Below are 14,284 nucleotides of genomic sequence, written 5' to 3'. Positions count from 1 at the left end.
TCTGTGTCCCTGTACCACAACCTCTGACGATTAATTTCGATGTCTTCCATTTGAATGCGGATCCCCTCCTCTTTCACTTCCTCAAATCCTACACAAAATTTGACTTTTTCCAGTTCTTATGAAAGGCCTCAAACAAAAACACAAACTCTACATTTTGTTACACGTCACCCCAGTCTTTCCAGGATTTTCAGCCCTTGTTTCAGATTTTCAGAATCCACAGTATTTTCCTTTTGCACCAAGGAGGCGGCACCAAAAGTTTATAACCCTCTCTAACTCCTTCAGATGTCCACAGAGCATCAAAAGTCATTCTGCAGTACACCACTTGACATCAAAAAACATTTGAGCGCAGTGAGTCCCACCAACATTCTGGCTATAGTTCAGAAGGCTTATGCTTCACGACCAATTGAGATTCTGGCCAAACTCTGGATCCAGCCTAGTTTGGACATTATTCGATAAGCTATCTGTAACAAGTGTCCCTAAAGCTAGTGAGCAAAAACATGCAGTCACAACTTGCCTTAAAACATTCCGCACTCAAAATTCCAAAACTAATTAAAAATTATAGCAGCCCTTTCAATCATAATATTCTAAAAAACATACCTTTAGGACATTTTCAATGGGTATCACTTTTTTTCCCAACTTGTGGTAGGATTTTGTTGTTCTAAATTTGAATACGGCTGATTGAAAGTGTTGCTGAGGTTTCTTTACTTCTAACTTAATTTCCTGCCCAGATCACTCTGCGCTACAGTATTCTGTAGTCGCTCTCCATTTAAAATCATATTCAATTTTCTACTCTTCTGTCAAAGTAGCAAACTCTCTTTTTCCTGCATTATATACACAACATAAAATTTTTGTCCAATCATTTAACCTATACTGCCTTATTTATTACTTGTATTCTCCTCCCAACTTGCTTTTCTATCCCTGCACTGTCACAAATCTGCCTATCATGCAATCAGTCCCTTTATTCAAGTCATCAGTATGGAGTGAATACAGTTAGTCAATACATCCATAATAAACTCAGGGTTCTAGTGACATCAAGGCATTGCTGCTGACCCATTTATTGGCACCACTAAAACATTTAGGACCCAATTACACATTACACTTATTCAATAGAATTTGATGTTTAAGCCTGATTATTCATGAAGGACTTGAATGTTTTTTGAGTTCAATTTTCAGAAGAGGCCTTAAATGATCTTTCAGAAAAACAAATTCTTGTGATGTCTTCAACAGAGATTAATTTACAGCATGATTTCTCAGGTACACACTCCAGAAGCAGTATATTTATGAAATAAAACTCAAAGTTCATCATCTTAAAACTAAGTTAACTCAACTAAAATTGGGGTCAAGATGACTGTTTCAAACTTCACAAACAAAAGCTGCTTTGAAGCAGTATGAATTTAAATCAGGAGAGAATGATACAATCATGTGCCATAATTATCAATAGAAGAAAGCTACACTAAGGATTGAAAAGGACATATATGACATTGTTACAAAATATTCTCAGGAAGTCAGAACCTTGCAAAGCAACATTTTATACTAATTAGATTTTAAGCCACAGATAATGTTTTATATTTGTTTATTCCATAATTCTGAAAAATACTAATATGACATTACCTGTTCGTGTGGTTGCTGAGTCCCAATTTAAGTCAAATTCCGAAGATTCACTTTCTTCAACTGTAAAAGAAAGAAAGTCAGTTACATTATTATTCATTCCCCAAATGTTGTTGCAAGAGTTAACTGATGAGGCATGAAATTCAATACCCTCTCGGGTTTGTAAATGTCACTTGAAATTACATACTGTTATAGGTATGTGCTGTATCAATAAACCAAGTCTACTAAAGAAGCACAACTCCAAGAAAAGAAACTTCAGTCAACAAGCCAAACGACAAAATACATGCATTTTTCTGTTACTATTTTTCATGTAGGAAGATTAGTTATAAATATTGGACAGCCAAAAAAGTGACAAAATAAGCATAAAAAGACATCGAGAGGTTTTGCCCTCCAATAAAACGTTATTTTTCGTCGAAGAATGATTCCAGATATACCGTTCCCCAGCAGAATTATTGTTGAGAGTCACTTCTAGCACTTGGGTGAAAACCAAATATCAGTGAGCAGATGGCCAATCTCTGGGACAAACTCCCCTGGAGAGGTATTGGGCAGAATCCTCCTGGTCCTGCAGGGGCAGCTTGAAGGCAGATTGAAAGAGATTTCATAGAAATTGGCTTCAAGTCAGCAGGCCATCACATTCTAGCCTCCAGGCAGTCTTCCCCGAGTTGGGTCAGCAGCTGCTGAGGCTAACTGTCCAGCAGCAGATGGGCACCCACTGAGATGCAAACTCAGCAGGTGCTTGGAGGCAGTTTGCTGGTGACTGGCTTGCATTTATTGCCTCTCCCCCATTAAGCTAGAGAAGGTAGTGATGAGTCTCCACTATAAACTGCCACAGTCCATGTGTTTTAGGCACACCCACTGCAGCACAAGCTCCAAGATTTTGAGCCTATGATGATGAGAAAATATAACTAGCAGGGTAAGTGAAGTGGAACCACTGGATGTAGCATATTTAACTATTCAAATGGAATTCAGTAAACAGCAACACAAAAAAGGCTGCTTTTTGATTCTTTCATGTGGCGTGGCACATTGAAATACCAATCACCGCAAGATTCCACTCCCAAGTTCTCACTTAGAAGAATGTCACCATACTTCCACAGTCACTGCATCCACCATTTCTGCAGCTCTTATTTGGCATAACCCACTAGGTTTAGTGGATGAGAGATAACAAGGTGTTGAGCTGGATGAACACAGCAGGCCAGGCAGCAACAGAGGAGCAGGAAGGCTGATTTTTCGTGCCTAGACCCTTCTTCAGAAATAGTGGATTAAAAACTAAGGTGCGGCACTGGAGCAATGGAGTGTTAACCAATCAAATATTTCGTTCAACAGGATAAGCTGAAGTTGCATCTGCCCTCTTTAAAGGGCACAAAGGATCTGTGAACACTATTTTAAACAGGTGTGGGTGTGGGGTAATCGCCACTATTCTGAAAATTAGCGGATTTTCTGGCTTTCAGCTCATTAATTTCTCTCTTACAATTAATTTATTAATTCCTCACTTTCATTACATTTTTACTTCTCCACTACTTTTAATTATCCTTTTGTATCTTCTGCTATGACAGAGATAAAGGCTAATATCTTGGCTCGTTCAATATCTCCCCAGTTGCAGAGTTAAATTCCAACTCATGCATTTGTTTAACAGCTGTCATTTATTTATTTCCCATTATATTTTCACTTGCATCAGCCAGTAAACCCACGTTTACTTTTGCTACTCTTGCGTTTTCACAATCCATTTTCACATTTCCAGTGGCTTAACTCATTCTATTTTGCCTTCTACCTTGGTCATTATTTGCTGCTTTCTCAATACCATTTCCAATCCTCAAACTTACAATACCTGGCAGTACTGTACACTTTTTCTTTTGCTCTTCTAAATCTCCTCAGTTAGCCATGGAACGATCTTTGTCCTCATACAGGGTTTAGTCCTTAACATGTATTTACTGAGAATTAGAAAATATTTATTTAAACATTTACCATTTCCTATTATCACATCTTATAATTTCTCAATCTACCATAGCCAATTCATTCCTTATATTCATGCAATTGATTTTAAACCTAATAGTCTAGTATCAGACATACATGTCACTTTCAAACTCACTCTTCCCCAAGAATTCACTACCAACAAATTCACCCATCTTCACCTCCACCTTGTCTGTCAAAACAGCAGGCACACTGAAATGTTTACTACTCAACCATAGTAACCATATATTCACTTCCATGCATCTACATGAGTCAGCAATGGTTCAGTTGGTGGTAATCTCACCTGCAAGTCAGAAGACAGTTCAGTTCATGCCAGGACCCGAGCACAAAAACTAAGGTGTGGCACTGGAGCAATGGAGTGTCAACCAAATATTTTGTTCGACAGGATAAGCTGAAGTTGCATCTGCAAACACTATTTAAAACAGGTGTGGGTGTGGGGTAGCCTCCACTGTTCTGACCGATGCTTAGTTTGCCAATCCATTTTGCTTATATGGTCATTACCAAATTTATATTTGTGGGAGCTTGTTGGGCCCAAACTGGATCCAATGTTTCCTGCATTACAAAATTGACAAAACTTCAAGAGTGACACAATGGTACTGAAGCACTTTCAGACAGACATTGGTGACCATAGAATATGCTACATTGATGCAATTCTCTGTTTCTCTGGAACGGTCAACCATTCATTCATATTTGTACCATTAATTTGCCTTTTGTTTAAAAACAATTTTCACCTGATATAACAGCAACATTATCAGTGGCTGAGCCTATATTTATTGACCATCTCAAATCCTCCTCAAGAAGGTAATGAACCATTTTCTTGAATACGGCTGAGTGGATTATTCAGCCAATTCAGCGTGGCAATTTAGCATCAGCCACATCATTGTGGCTCTGAAGTCACAAAGCCTAAATCAGTTAAACACAGGAGACTGTCTTTCCTAATGTGCATTACTGATCGGTTTTACAACAATTTGACAGTTGCATGTTTGTCATTTGCAGATTTTTTGAAAGCTGAAAATGTATTAGTTGTTTTTTTTAAAAACATAAACATCCCCTGCTGCCATAACAGGATCTGAGCTCACGTTCCAGAGTATTAGTTCAGGTCTCCAGATGAAAGTCCGGCAACATCTTTAGAGGACACAATGGGATCAATCAGAATTTCAGAAGACTACATAGCACTTGGTCTTTCTGCCATATAAATTTGAAGATTTTTAATTACAATTTTTTAAGCTACTTGTAGAGAAAAGTACTGTTTGGATGCCTTTGCTGTACATTCTGATGAGGACATGCTTTATGACTAAAATGATTACAGCATAGGAGACTCCAATTTGCCCTATTATGTCCTTGCCAGCTTTTAGCAAGTATAATTTACCGAATTATACTCCTGCATTTTTGTTGCAACCCTGCAAATTTTCACTTTAGCAAATTATCCAAATTTTCTTTTGAGGTCCTTGCATTGAATCTGCTTCCACCACACTCCCAGGCAGTACATTCCAGATCCGAACTTCTCAGAGGAACAATGTTAGACTCTTGTCACTGTTGCTTTTGTCCCTGCAAATAACCTTAAATTGCTGTCTTCAGGATTTTAATTCTTCCGCAAACAGAAACATCTCAAATGTAACGTCCAGACACTCAAGTTTGGGCACAAATAAGAGCAGCTATATCATCCTCAAATTTGTGTGGGGGCAACTGCTGCTGCCCCTTCATTACACATCCAACTCTTATTACCACAACCCACTGGTGAAACTGAAGTTTTGAAGAAATCATATAGTAATTATAAATATGAACTTACAACTGATAAGTTTACGGTTTTCAATATAACACCACGCATACATTTCCCATATCTGACTTTACACAAATATTTTTAATCATTAAAAAAAGTGACAAAGTTATTGTCCTCTACTTTGGCATCTGATTTAAGAGACACACAAATTAATGTCTGTCTTGTAATTTCACTGATCTTACAAGGTTAGAAAAGAACTTCCATTAACCTCTAGTTCAGGTAGCACAGAGGGTGCTTCTCTCACTGGACCAAAAATGAGTTGAAGAGGTGAAACAACCTAAACTCAGAAGCAGAAGGTTAATTAATGGAAGGAAATTGAATCTTGTATATTGTTTGCAGTTGATACTGAATACACAGAATACATATCAGAAAAGTCAATTTTCTCACGACCGAGAAGCACATTATCTAGTTATAGAAAGGATATTATTCAGCAGGAGAGGGTTCAGAAGACATTTACTCGCAGTTGCCGCGTATGGCAACTGAGAGTTAAAAAAAAGGCTGGATCTCTTTCCACTGGAGTGTAGGAGATTGAGAGACAACTTGATAGAAGCTTATAAATGAGGGGTGTTGACAGAGTTAGTGGTAGCTGTCTTTTCCCTAGAAGGGGGAGCACATTTTTTACAGGACAGAAATTTTTAAAAAAGACATGAGCAGCAAATATTTTGAGGCAGAGGTGGGCTAGCATGTGGAACGAACTGCCAGAGGAAGTGGTGGATGTGGGTACTATTACAACATTTAAAAGAAATTTAAGTACACGAATAGGAAAGGTTTGGAGTGATACTGGCCAAGAGCAGGCAAGTGGGACTAGTTTAGTTTGGGATTATGCTCAGCATGGACTGGTTGGATGAAGATACTGTTTCCATGCTGCATGACGCTATGACATTGAATGAAAAGTTCATCCAATTTTGGAAGAACAAAGTTAGAGGTATGCATATCACTACACATACAAAGAGCTTAATTTTATGATGGCCGCGTGAACAATGGACACTCTGGGGCCATGAGCCAAAGACAAACAATTATGTTGCAAGAACCTAAGTCACTTGCTCCAAATAGCTCCTTTTGAAAGGTTGTCAGCAGAAACTTTTCCAAGACACTGACATAGATGATTGTTGATCCTTCAGAATACTCTTTAATTTTACTGGAAAGCCTCAATGTAGTACTAAAGCAACTAATGCATTATTTTAGGTGCTATAATTTAAAACCAATGCGGAACCTCATTCTTCCCCTTCGTTAAACAGAAACAATCCCATCACACAGAAAAGATTACTGATGGCCTGGACAAAAACAGTCCCTCAACCAAAAGATTACCTGGTCATTATCTCATTATTGAACATAATATTATGATGCATTCTAATTCCTATATTTTTCTACATTCACAATAGTAAAGTAATTTTGGAATACAGTCGCCGAGTGTAAAGAGCTGTGGGATATCCTAATACCATGACTGATGCTACACAAGTACAAACCTTTCTGGTCTCTACTTGGAGAGCCAATGAAAATGCATTCACCAATAGCTAATCTCTACCTCCAAGTTGTCAAACTGGAGAAACAATCCCAATATAAATAAAATATGCAATACTATTTCCATCCAATACACGCTGAACACAGGACTAAACAAATGACAATGTTAATTCATGACCTACAGGCGGAGGTTAGGACAGCAAGAAGACTTCTTACTGTAGATGATGCTGTAACATGTGGCCAAAGTAAGGAAAACAGAACATGAGAGAAAAGTCAGTCACCACAATCAGCCATTCAAATCCATGATTGTTATACCATTAGCTGTGCACCTGACATTTGAGCTTTTGAAAAATTGTTTACTTTTCTTCCATTGCTTACTTTCAATTTCTGCTACCAGAACTTTTCTGCTTCTGTCATTGCATTAATCATTTATTTCAACAGCAACTTGTCATCTTCATTATTTTTCCATGTTTCTTCCCGTCTAATGCTAACAAAAATATGTTCCCACTGAATGTTACAACCAACAACCATCTTACACGGACAGACTGAGGCAAACAGGAATTTCTTTATGCACAATGCTGTTAGAATATTTTGCTACAGGAAATAGCTATGACAATTCACAAGATCGTCCAAGCAAAGTTTGGACAAATATTTAAAAAGATGGGAGGAGGGGTCTGAGCAGAATTGTTACCTGCACATTTCTTTAAAAATCACCACAGCACTACCAGGACATACAGGTGCTCCCTCGTTAGACAGGAACAATTGACGGTGGTTTAACGAAAGTGCCACCATGCCTCAGGCAAGGGGTCAGTTTGAGGACAGTCCTTCATAGTAACCTCAGACAGCAAGTCTGCACTGTTGGCATTACTCTGCATTCCAAACCAGCTGTTCTGCCAACTGAGGCACTGACTCCCACTCCAACATGACAAATTCTGTTTCTTTCAACGTGAGCAGTATCTTGCAATTTTACCCAAAAGCTACCATCTTTCGTGGCTCCATTTTCAATCATTGATAATATTGCTGATGTCCACACCTTCAGATCTCAACTGAAAATCCAACTTCACCTCCATTGCTCCAATTGTTTCCCAGCAATTTATTTCCTATTAAAGGAAATAAACATTCAATATTGATCCTTTGTCACTATCCTCCATCCTTGTATTTATTATACCAACCTCTTTGCTAATTGTTCCACTGAAGTTCTCCCCAGTTCCCTGTATCTCAAAAATATGCAGTACAATATACATGCTCTCACTCTATCCTTGACATGTGCCATATCCTAGTGACTCACTTCATTCCATGGCCTCAAAATGATGGGGTGTCTCACACCATCCTCTCTTTGCCCCAGTTTTTTTTTAAATCCTCCCCCTACAAAGTGTAATGGATTTTAAAATTTTACAACCAAAGCTTGAAATTAACTGGAGGACCACTTCATTTACCTTGTCTATATTCCAGTCTCAGCAAATTCTAAGCCTGTTCTTCCACTTACCTTTGTGAATAAAAAGCTGGAATATCAACAATTCCAGTGGAGGGAGCTATTTCACAAAGATGGGGTTCAATAGACAAAACAATTATACCGCCTGTGAAACAATTACAGCCCCAAATATTTTTAAAATATTATAGTTCCTTCTGGCTTAAGATAGAAGGTATTGTAAGTTTCATCGCTACTGTGATTGTAGGTAGTCCGTAATACCTATAGAAAAGCAGTAAGATTAGGAAAAGAAAGAAAAAGGACCAGTGTTGACAAAATACATCAGTGAAGGGGGATTTCTGTAATGAGAATCACAGTGAAAACACTATGGGTAAAATGAATGACTAAGAATATCAAAGATCTTATGGTTCGGTACAGGCTTCCCAATATTAGTGGTAGACAGAAAGACGCAATCACGTTACAACTAGAATCCCTACAGTGTAGAAATAGGCCCTTCGGCCCACCAAGTCCACACCGAACCGGAGCATCCCACCCAGACCCAACCCCCTTTAACTCTCCTAATCTACACCTCCCTGAACACTACAGGTAATTTAGCAAGGCCAATCCACCTAGCCTGCACATCTTTGGACTGTCAGAGGAAACTGGAGCAGCCAAAGGAAACCCACGCAGACACGGGGAGAATGTGCAAACTCCACACAGACAGTCACCAGAGAGTGGAAGTGAACCCACAACGCTGGCACTGTGAGGCAGCAGTGCTAACCACTGTGCCACCCAACATAGTTGTAAAGGAAATTTTCAGGGAAAGAGAAAATAATCCAAAAAGTAATGTATTCTCAGACAATGTTTGAGAAATTTCTCAGAAACAGCAGATTTTAGAGCTGGCAACGAATCAAATTATCATTTGTAATGAGCAAGTACTTTTTGAGCTCAAACAGAAATGTGTGCATGGGTGAGGGAAGAGAAAATTCATCAACAGAGCTCCATAAAACACTGAGATAACACAGTGTAGAGCTGGATGAACACAGCAGGGCAAGCAGCATCAGAGGAGCAGGAAAGCTGATGTTTTGGGTCGAGACCCTTCTTCCCGAAACGTCAGTTTTTCTGCTCGACCTGCTGTGTTCATCCAGCTCTACACTATGTTATCTCAGGTTCTCCAGCATCAGCAATTCCTACTATCTCTCTGTAAAATACTCAAACTTCAGCACAACAATTTGTGAAATTGAACACATACAGAATTGAATGCATTCTTGTGATTTGGGCAGAAATATCTTGGGAATCAAAGACTGAATTAGTGGGAACATTTCTCAGAATCCATATTACAGTTTCAGCATTTCACATACGTAAGTGGGTCTTGAATCAAGGAACAGAGATTGTGTATCTAAATTTACAGATGATACCAAGTTGGAAACACAGTACATTGCGTTGATGTAAGCAGCATGTTGAAGGGACTTAAACATTAACTGAGTGAACAAAACAGTGATAAATTCCACCATGGGGAAAGATGGAAATAATTGTTGTTAGATCTCAAATATTGATCAAAATATTACCTTAATGATTTCAACCCTTCATGGTTTGAGACAATGAACTGTGGAGCAGCAAAGACATTGGCATGACCACACACAAGTCACAAACGTTAGTGCACTAATACAAAAAATAATCAAAAGGGGTTAGAGAATGTCCGTGTTGTTGACAATGCTCGTGTTTCAATTCTACAGAATTTTGGTGAAGTCATTATTGGAGTAGTGTGTTCAGGTTTGGTACCAGAAGGTTATATTGTTCTCTTAATGCAGGATTACATAAATTTAGGTTTGTATTTCTTTGAATTTTAGAAGTTGGGGTGAACTAATTGAGATGCTGAAAATGAAAAGGATTCCATTGAACAGAGACAAAGAAAAATACTAATTCTGGTGGGCAATTCAAGAATAAAAAATGACCAAACGGTGAAAACCTAACACTAACCTAAATGACTATGCACGTATGACCACTTTAAAGTTGTCAGGACTGAAAACATTGACTTCTGATTGGTAAGAGTATCAGCAAAATCAAGTATTTGCACAGAATACTACTTCCATAGTGAATTTCCATTACTCCAGATTACAGAACTGTTGCAAGCAGCCTGGCTGTAATGCTGGTAATTTTGGTTGTGGATCAGTCGGAGACCTTAATATGTTGGTATTCCGTCTATCAAAAGATAGAATGATTGGAGCAAAATGCAACATAAAACTTATATACAAAAACAATTTAATGCTCTTTATAAAAGGAGAATGCATACAAAGCTGCAGTTCATAATTCAAGATAATAAAATGTGAGGCTGGACGAACACAGCAGGCCAAGCAGCATCTCAGGAGCACAAAAGCTGACGTTTCGGGCCTAGACCCTTCATCAGAGAGGGGGATGGGGGGAGGGAACTGGAATAAATAGGGAGAGAGGGGGAGGCGGACCGAAGATGGAGAGTAAAGAAGATAGGTGGAGAGAGTGTAGGTGGGGAGGTAGGGAGGGGATAGGTCAGTCCAGGGAAGACGGACAGGTCAAGGAGGTGGGATGAGGTTGGTAGGTAGCGGGGGGTGCGGCTTGGGGTGGGAGGAAGGGATGGGTGAGAGGAAGAACCGGTTAGGGAGGCAGAGACAGGTTGGACTGGTTTTGGGATGCAGTGGGTTGGGGGGAAGAGCTGGGCTGGTTGTGTGGTGCAGTGGGGGGAGGGGACGAACTGAGCTGGTTGAGGGATGCAGTAGGGGAAGGGGAGATTTTGAAACTGGTGAAGTCCACATTGATACCATATGGTGGCAGGGTTCCCAGGCGGAATATGAGTTGCTGTTCCTGCAACCTTCGGGTGGCATCATTGTGGCAGTGCAGGAGGCCCATGATGGACATGTCATCAAGAGAATGGGAGGGGGAGTGGAAATGGTTTGCGACTGGGAGGTGCAGTTGTTTTTTGCGAACTGAGCGGAGGTGTTCTGCAAAGCGGTCCTCAAGCCTCCGCTTGGTTTCCCCAATGTAGAGGAAGTCGCACCGGGTACAGTGGATGCAGTATACCACATTGGCAGATGTGCAGGTGAACCTCTGCTTGATGTGGAATGTCATCTTGGGGCCTGGGATGGGGGTGAGGGAGGAGGTGTGGGGACAAGTGTAGCATTTCCTGCGGTTGCAGGGGAAGGTGCCGGGTGTGGTGGGGTTGGAGGGCAGTGTGGAGCGAACAAGGGAGTCACGGAGAGAGTGGTCTCTCCGGAAAGCAGACAGGGGAGGGGATGGAAAAATGTCTTGGGTGGTGGGGTCGGATTGTAAATGGCGGAAGTGTCGGAGGATAATGCGTTGTATCCGGAGGTTGGTAGGGTGGTGTGTGAGAACGAGGGGGATCCTCTTGGGGCGGTTGTGGCGGGGGCGGGGTGTGAGGGATGTGTCGCGGGAAATGCGGGAGACGCGGTCAAGGGCGTTCTCGATCACCGTGGGGGGAAAGTTGCGGTCCTTAAAGAACTTGGACATCTGGGATGTGCGGGAGTGGAATGTCTTGTCGTGGGAGCAGATGCGGCGGAGGCGGAGGAATTAGGAATAGGGGATGGAATTTTTGCAGGAGGGTGGGTGGGAGGAGGCGTATTCTAGGTAGCTGTGGGAGTCGGTGGGCTTGAAATGGACATCAGTTACAAGCTGGTTGCCTGAGATGGAGACTGAGGGGTCCAGGAAGGTGAGGGATGTGCTGGAGATGGCCCAGGTGAACTGAAGGTTGGGGTGGAAGGTGTTGGTGAAGTGGATGAACTGTTCGAGCTCCTCTGGGGAGCAAGAGGCGGCGCCGATACAGTCATCAATGTACCGGAGGAAGAGGTGGGGTTTGGGGCCTGTGTAGGTGCGGAAGAGGGACTGTTCCACGTAACCTACAAAGAGGCAGGCATAGCTGGGGCCCATGCGGGTGCCCATGGCCACCCCCTTAGTCTGTAGGAAGTGGGAGGAGTCAAAAGAGTTCATAATTCATTTCAGTCCATGTGAAATGTACAAATTTGTGCATCATTTTCAACTTGCAGAGGAAAGATTATGAACAGCCCATGTGAAAATAATTTTCCTGAGTTTAGCAAAGCACCGTTCGCTTAGCACAAGTTCTAAAAGGTGGTTGGTTGACAAAACCACATGTAGAAACTACAAAATGCCATACTCCATTGACTAATTTTCCTGACAGCTTCAATATGTTTTCAAGACAGTACAACTCAATTACTTTGATAGCTACCTCACGCTTCTGCATATTTTTAATACAAAGATCACCACTAATGGGCAGGAAAAAATACATAAGATTCTTCCCTAAAATTTTAAAGCACTATAAACAATAGATAACACTCAGAGGCAGACCATGCTGCATTCAACACAATCAACTGTCAACATCCAAATATTCACAGGAATATTTTTGTTGGGATGAAGTTTTCAATATTAAGGCTTACTGAAGAGTAGGCTTCCCAGCATCGACTGAAGGAGTTTAAATAGCCAGCAAAAACACCCTTTGACTCATTTTAGACATGGCCCAAAAAAAACCCAGATCTTATTGCAAAGCAAAGCAAAGCAGAGCAAAAAAATCTCACATCCAAAAATATGGTGCAAATAAATCCGCACAAATGAGAACAAAGCCATTCCTACAATGAAGTTTGGTGAAACCAACCACAGGACAATGAAATAAATGAAATGCAAAGCAGTTTTGAATATTTGCTCAAGAAAAAAACACAATGGGGAACTAACTCAAACTGAGAAGAATCAATATGATAAAAGAAGTTGACTTCATATAATTGAATTTTGCAAGGAGAGTGATTCAAAACGGTCTGTACCATCATTGTATTATCAAGAAATGTAGGTGCCACTTTTAAAAAAAGTGGTGCAGAATGCAAGCAACCTCCATGCAAAGGGGAAGCATGGCAGCAAAGTGAATCAGATAATATCATGCTGTCAGTTTCCAACATACAGAAGTTTGAAAATTTGGGTCTCAGACAGACCAAATTAACAAAATAAAACTAAAACCACAAAAGGTCCACATCATGATCTCTTTGATGCGCACTCAAGTCAAATCATACCACAGTGACAAATATATTGAATATCCAAAATGAAAAATGACCTCTCTTTTTGATATGTCAAATTACAACAAAATTTAGATAATGTGCATCTTTTAAAATCAGATAAGGCTGGAAAATAAACTATATAGCATTGCCTTAGAAATGAAGGGGTTGTGCTAATTACTAACTGCTGGTCATGAAATAAAATTTACCACTTCAATACACACCATCAGTTCACACACAAATATGGTTTGGAAAAGTACCCAATCAAGATAATTCCATATCAAGCAAAGTAAAGCCAAACAAACAGTAAGTAAAAGAGTTTTGTCACATCAAAAAGAGCAAAATCTTACTTCTAATTCTAAGTAAGCTATAAAAAGTTTAAAAATCAAAGCGTCAAATCCTCAATCGCCCTGTAAAGTTGGTGATCAAAATTAAAACAAGTAAGCCTCAAAGCTCTCCTTCTTTATGGAACACTGAGCAAAATATTTTGAACATTTTTCTGCAAGCATTTGGGGCAAAGTACATTTAGTGGTGTCCATAAAGCTGTATTTAAAAGTTAGCTAGAAAGAAACTTACATTAAAGTTATTACGTCAATTCTACAAGATTTACAAGTTTTCCATTGTTTTTGTTCCCCAGGTTGTATACATTCCTTTAAGAGTGGTGCACCAGGTACAGAAGTGTCTTTTGATCACTTCAATGTTCCAGCACCAGTTGCTCCCGGGCATAGGTAAACCAACTGACACTCCTCCAGGAGGAGGAGGAAGAGAAGAAATGGGTTCTTTGTAAGCGGCCATATTCACTCAGTCTGGGGAGCATTTCTCGTAACTAAACTATAGCAAGGAACATTGATATGTCTGTACTTCAGCATTGACTTCACTGAAATCCACCACCAGCCGCAGCAATAACTGCCACTTCAGCATGGGAAAATAATGCAACGTTAATGGTAAAGATGATTACAGCCAGAAGCTGTTATATACCTGGATCCTTTCAGGCTAGAGATATTTGCAACACCT

General features: G+C 40.2%; 1 protein-coding gene across 6 annotated transcripts in view; it reads right to left on the bottom strand.

Moving 5' to 3' along the window:
• The window catches only part of znf423 (zinc finger protein 423), a 333,392-nt gene that overhangs the window by 276,597 nt on the left and 42,511 nt on the right, over nucleotides 1–14,284 (bottom strand). For 5 of the 6 annotated variants that reach the window (XM_048546745.2, XM_048546746.2, XM_059651672.1 and 2 more), the window contains one exon: nucleotides 1,612–1,671. In XM_048546745.2, coding sequence (XP_048402702.1) covers nucleotides 1,612–1,671 — 60 coding nt within the window. Of the gene's footprint in view, nucleotides 1–1,611; nucleotides 1,672–3,433; nucleotides 3,537–14,284 lie in introns of all 6 variants that reach the window. The other variant, XM_059651673.1, reaches the window with a different exon arrangement.

The sequence above is a fragment of the Stegostoma tigrinum genome, chromosome 16 (assembly GCF_030684315.1).
Source record: "Stegostoma tigrinum isolate sSteTig4 chromosome 16, sSteTig4.hap1, whole genome shotgun sequence".
Lineage (NCBI taxonomy): Eukaryota > Metazoa > Chordata > Chondrichthyes > Orectolobiformes > Stegostomatidae > Stegostoma > Stegostoma tigrinum.
The sequence above is the reverse complement of the archived record's forward strand: the minus strand, read 5'-3'. Positions and strand labels throughout refer to the sequence as shown.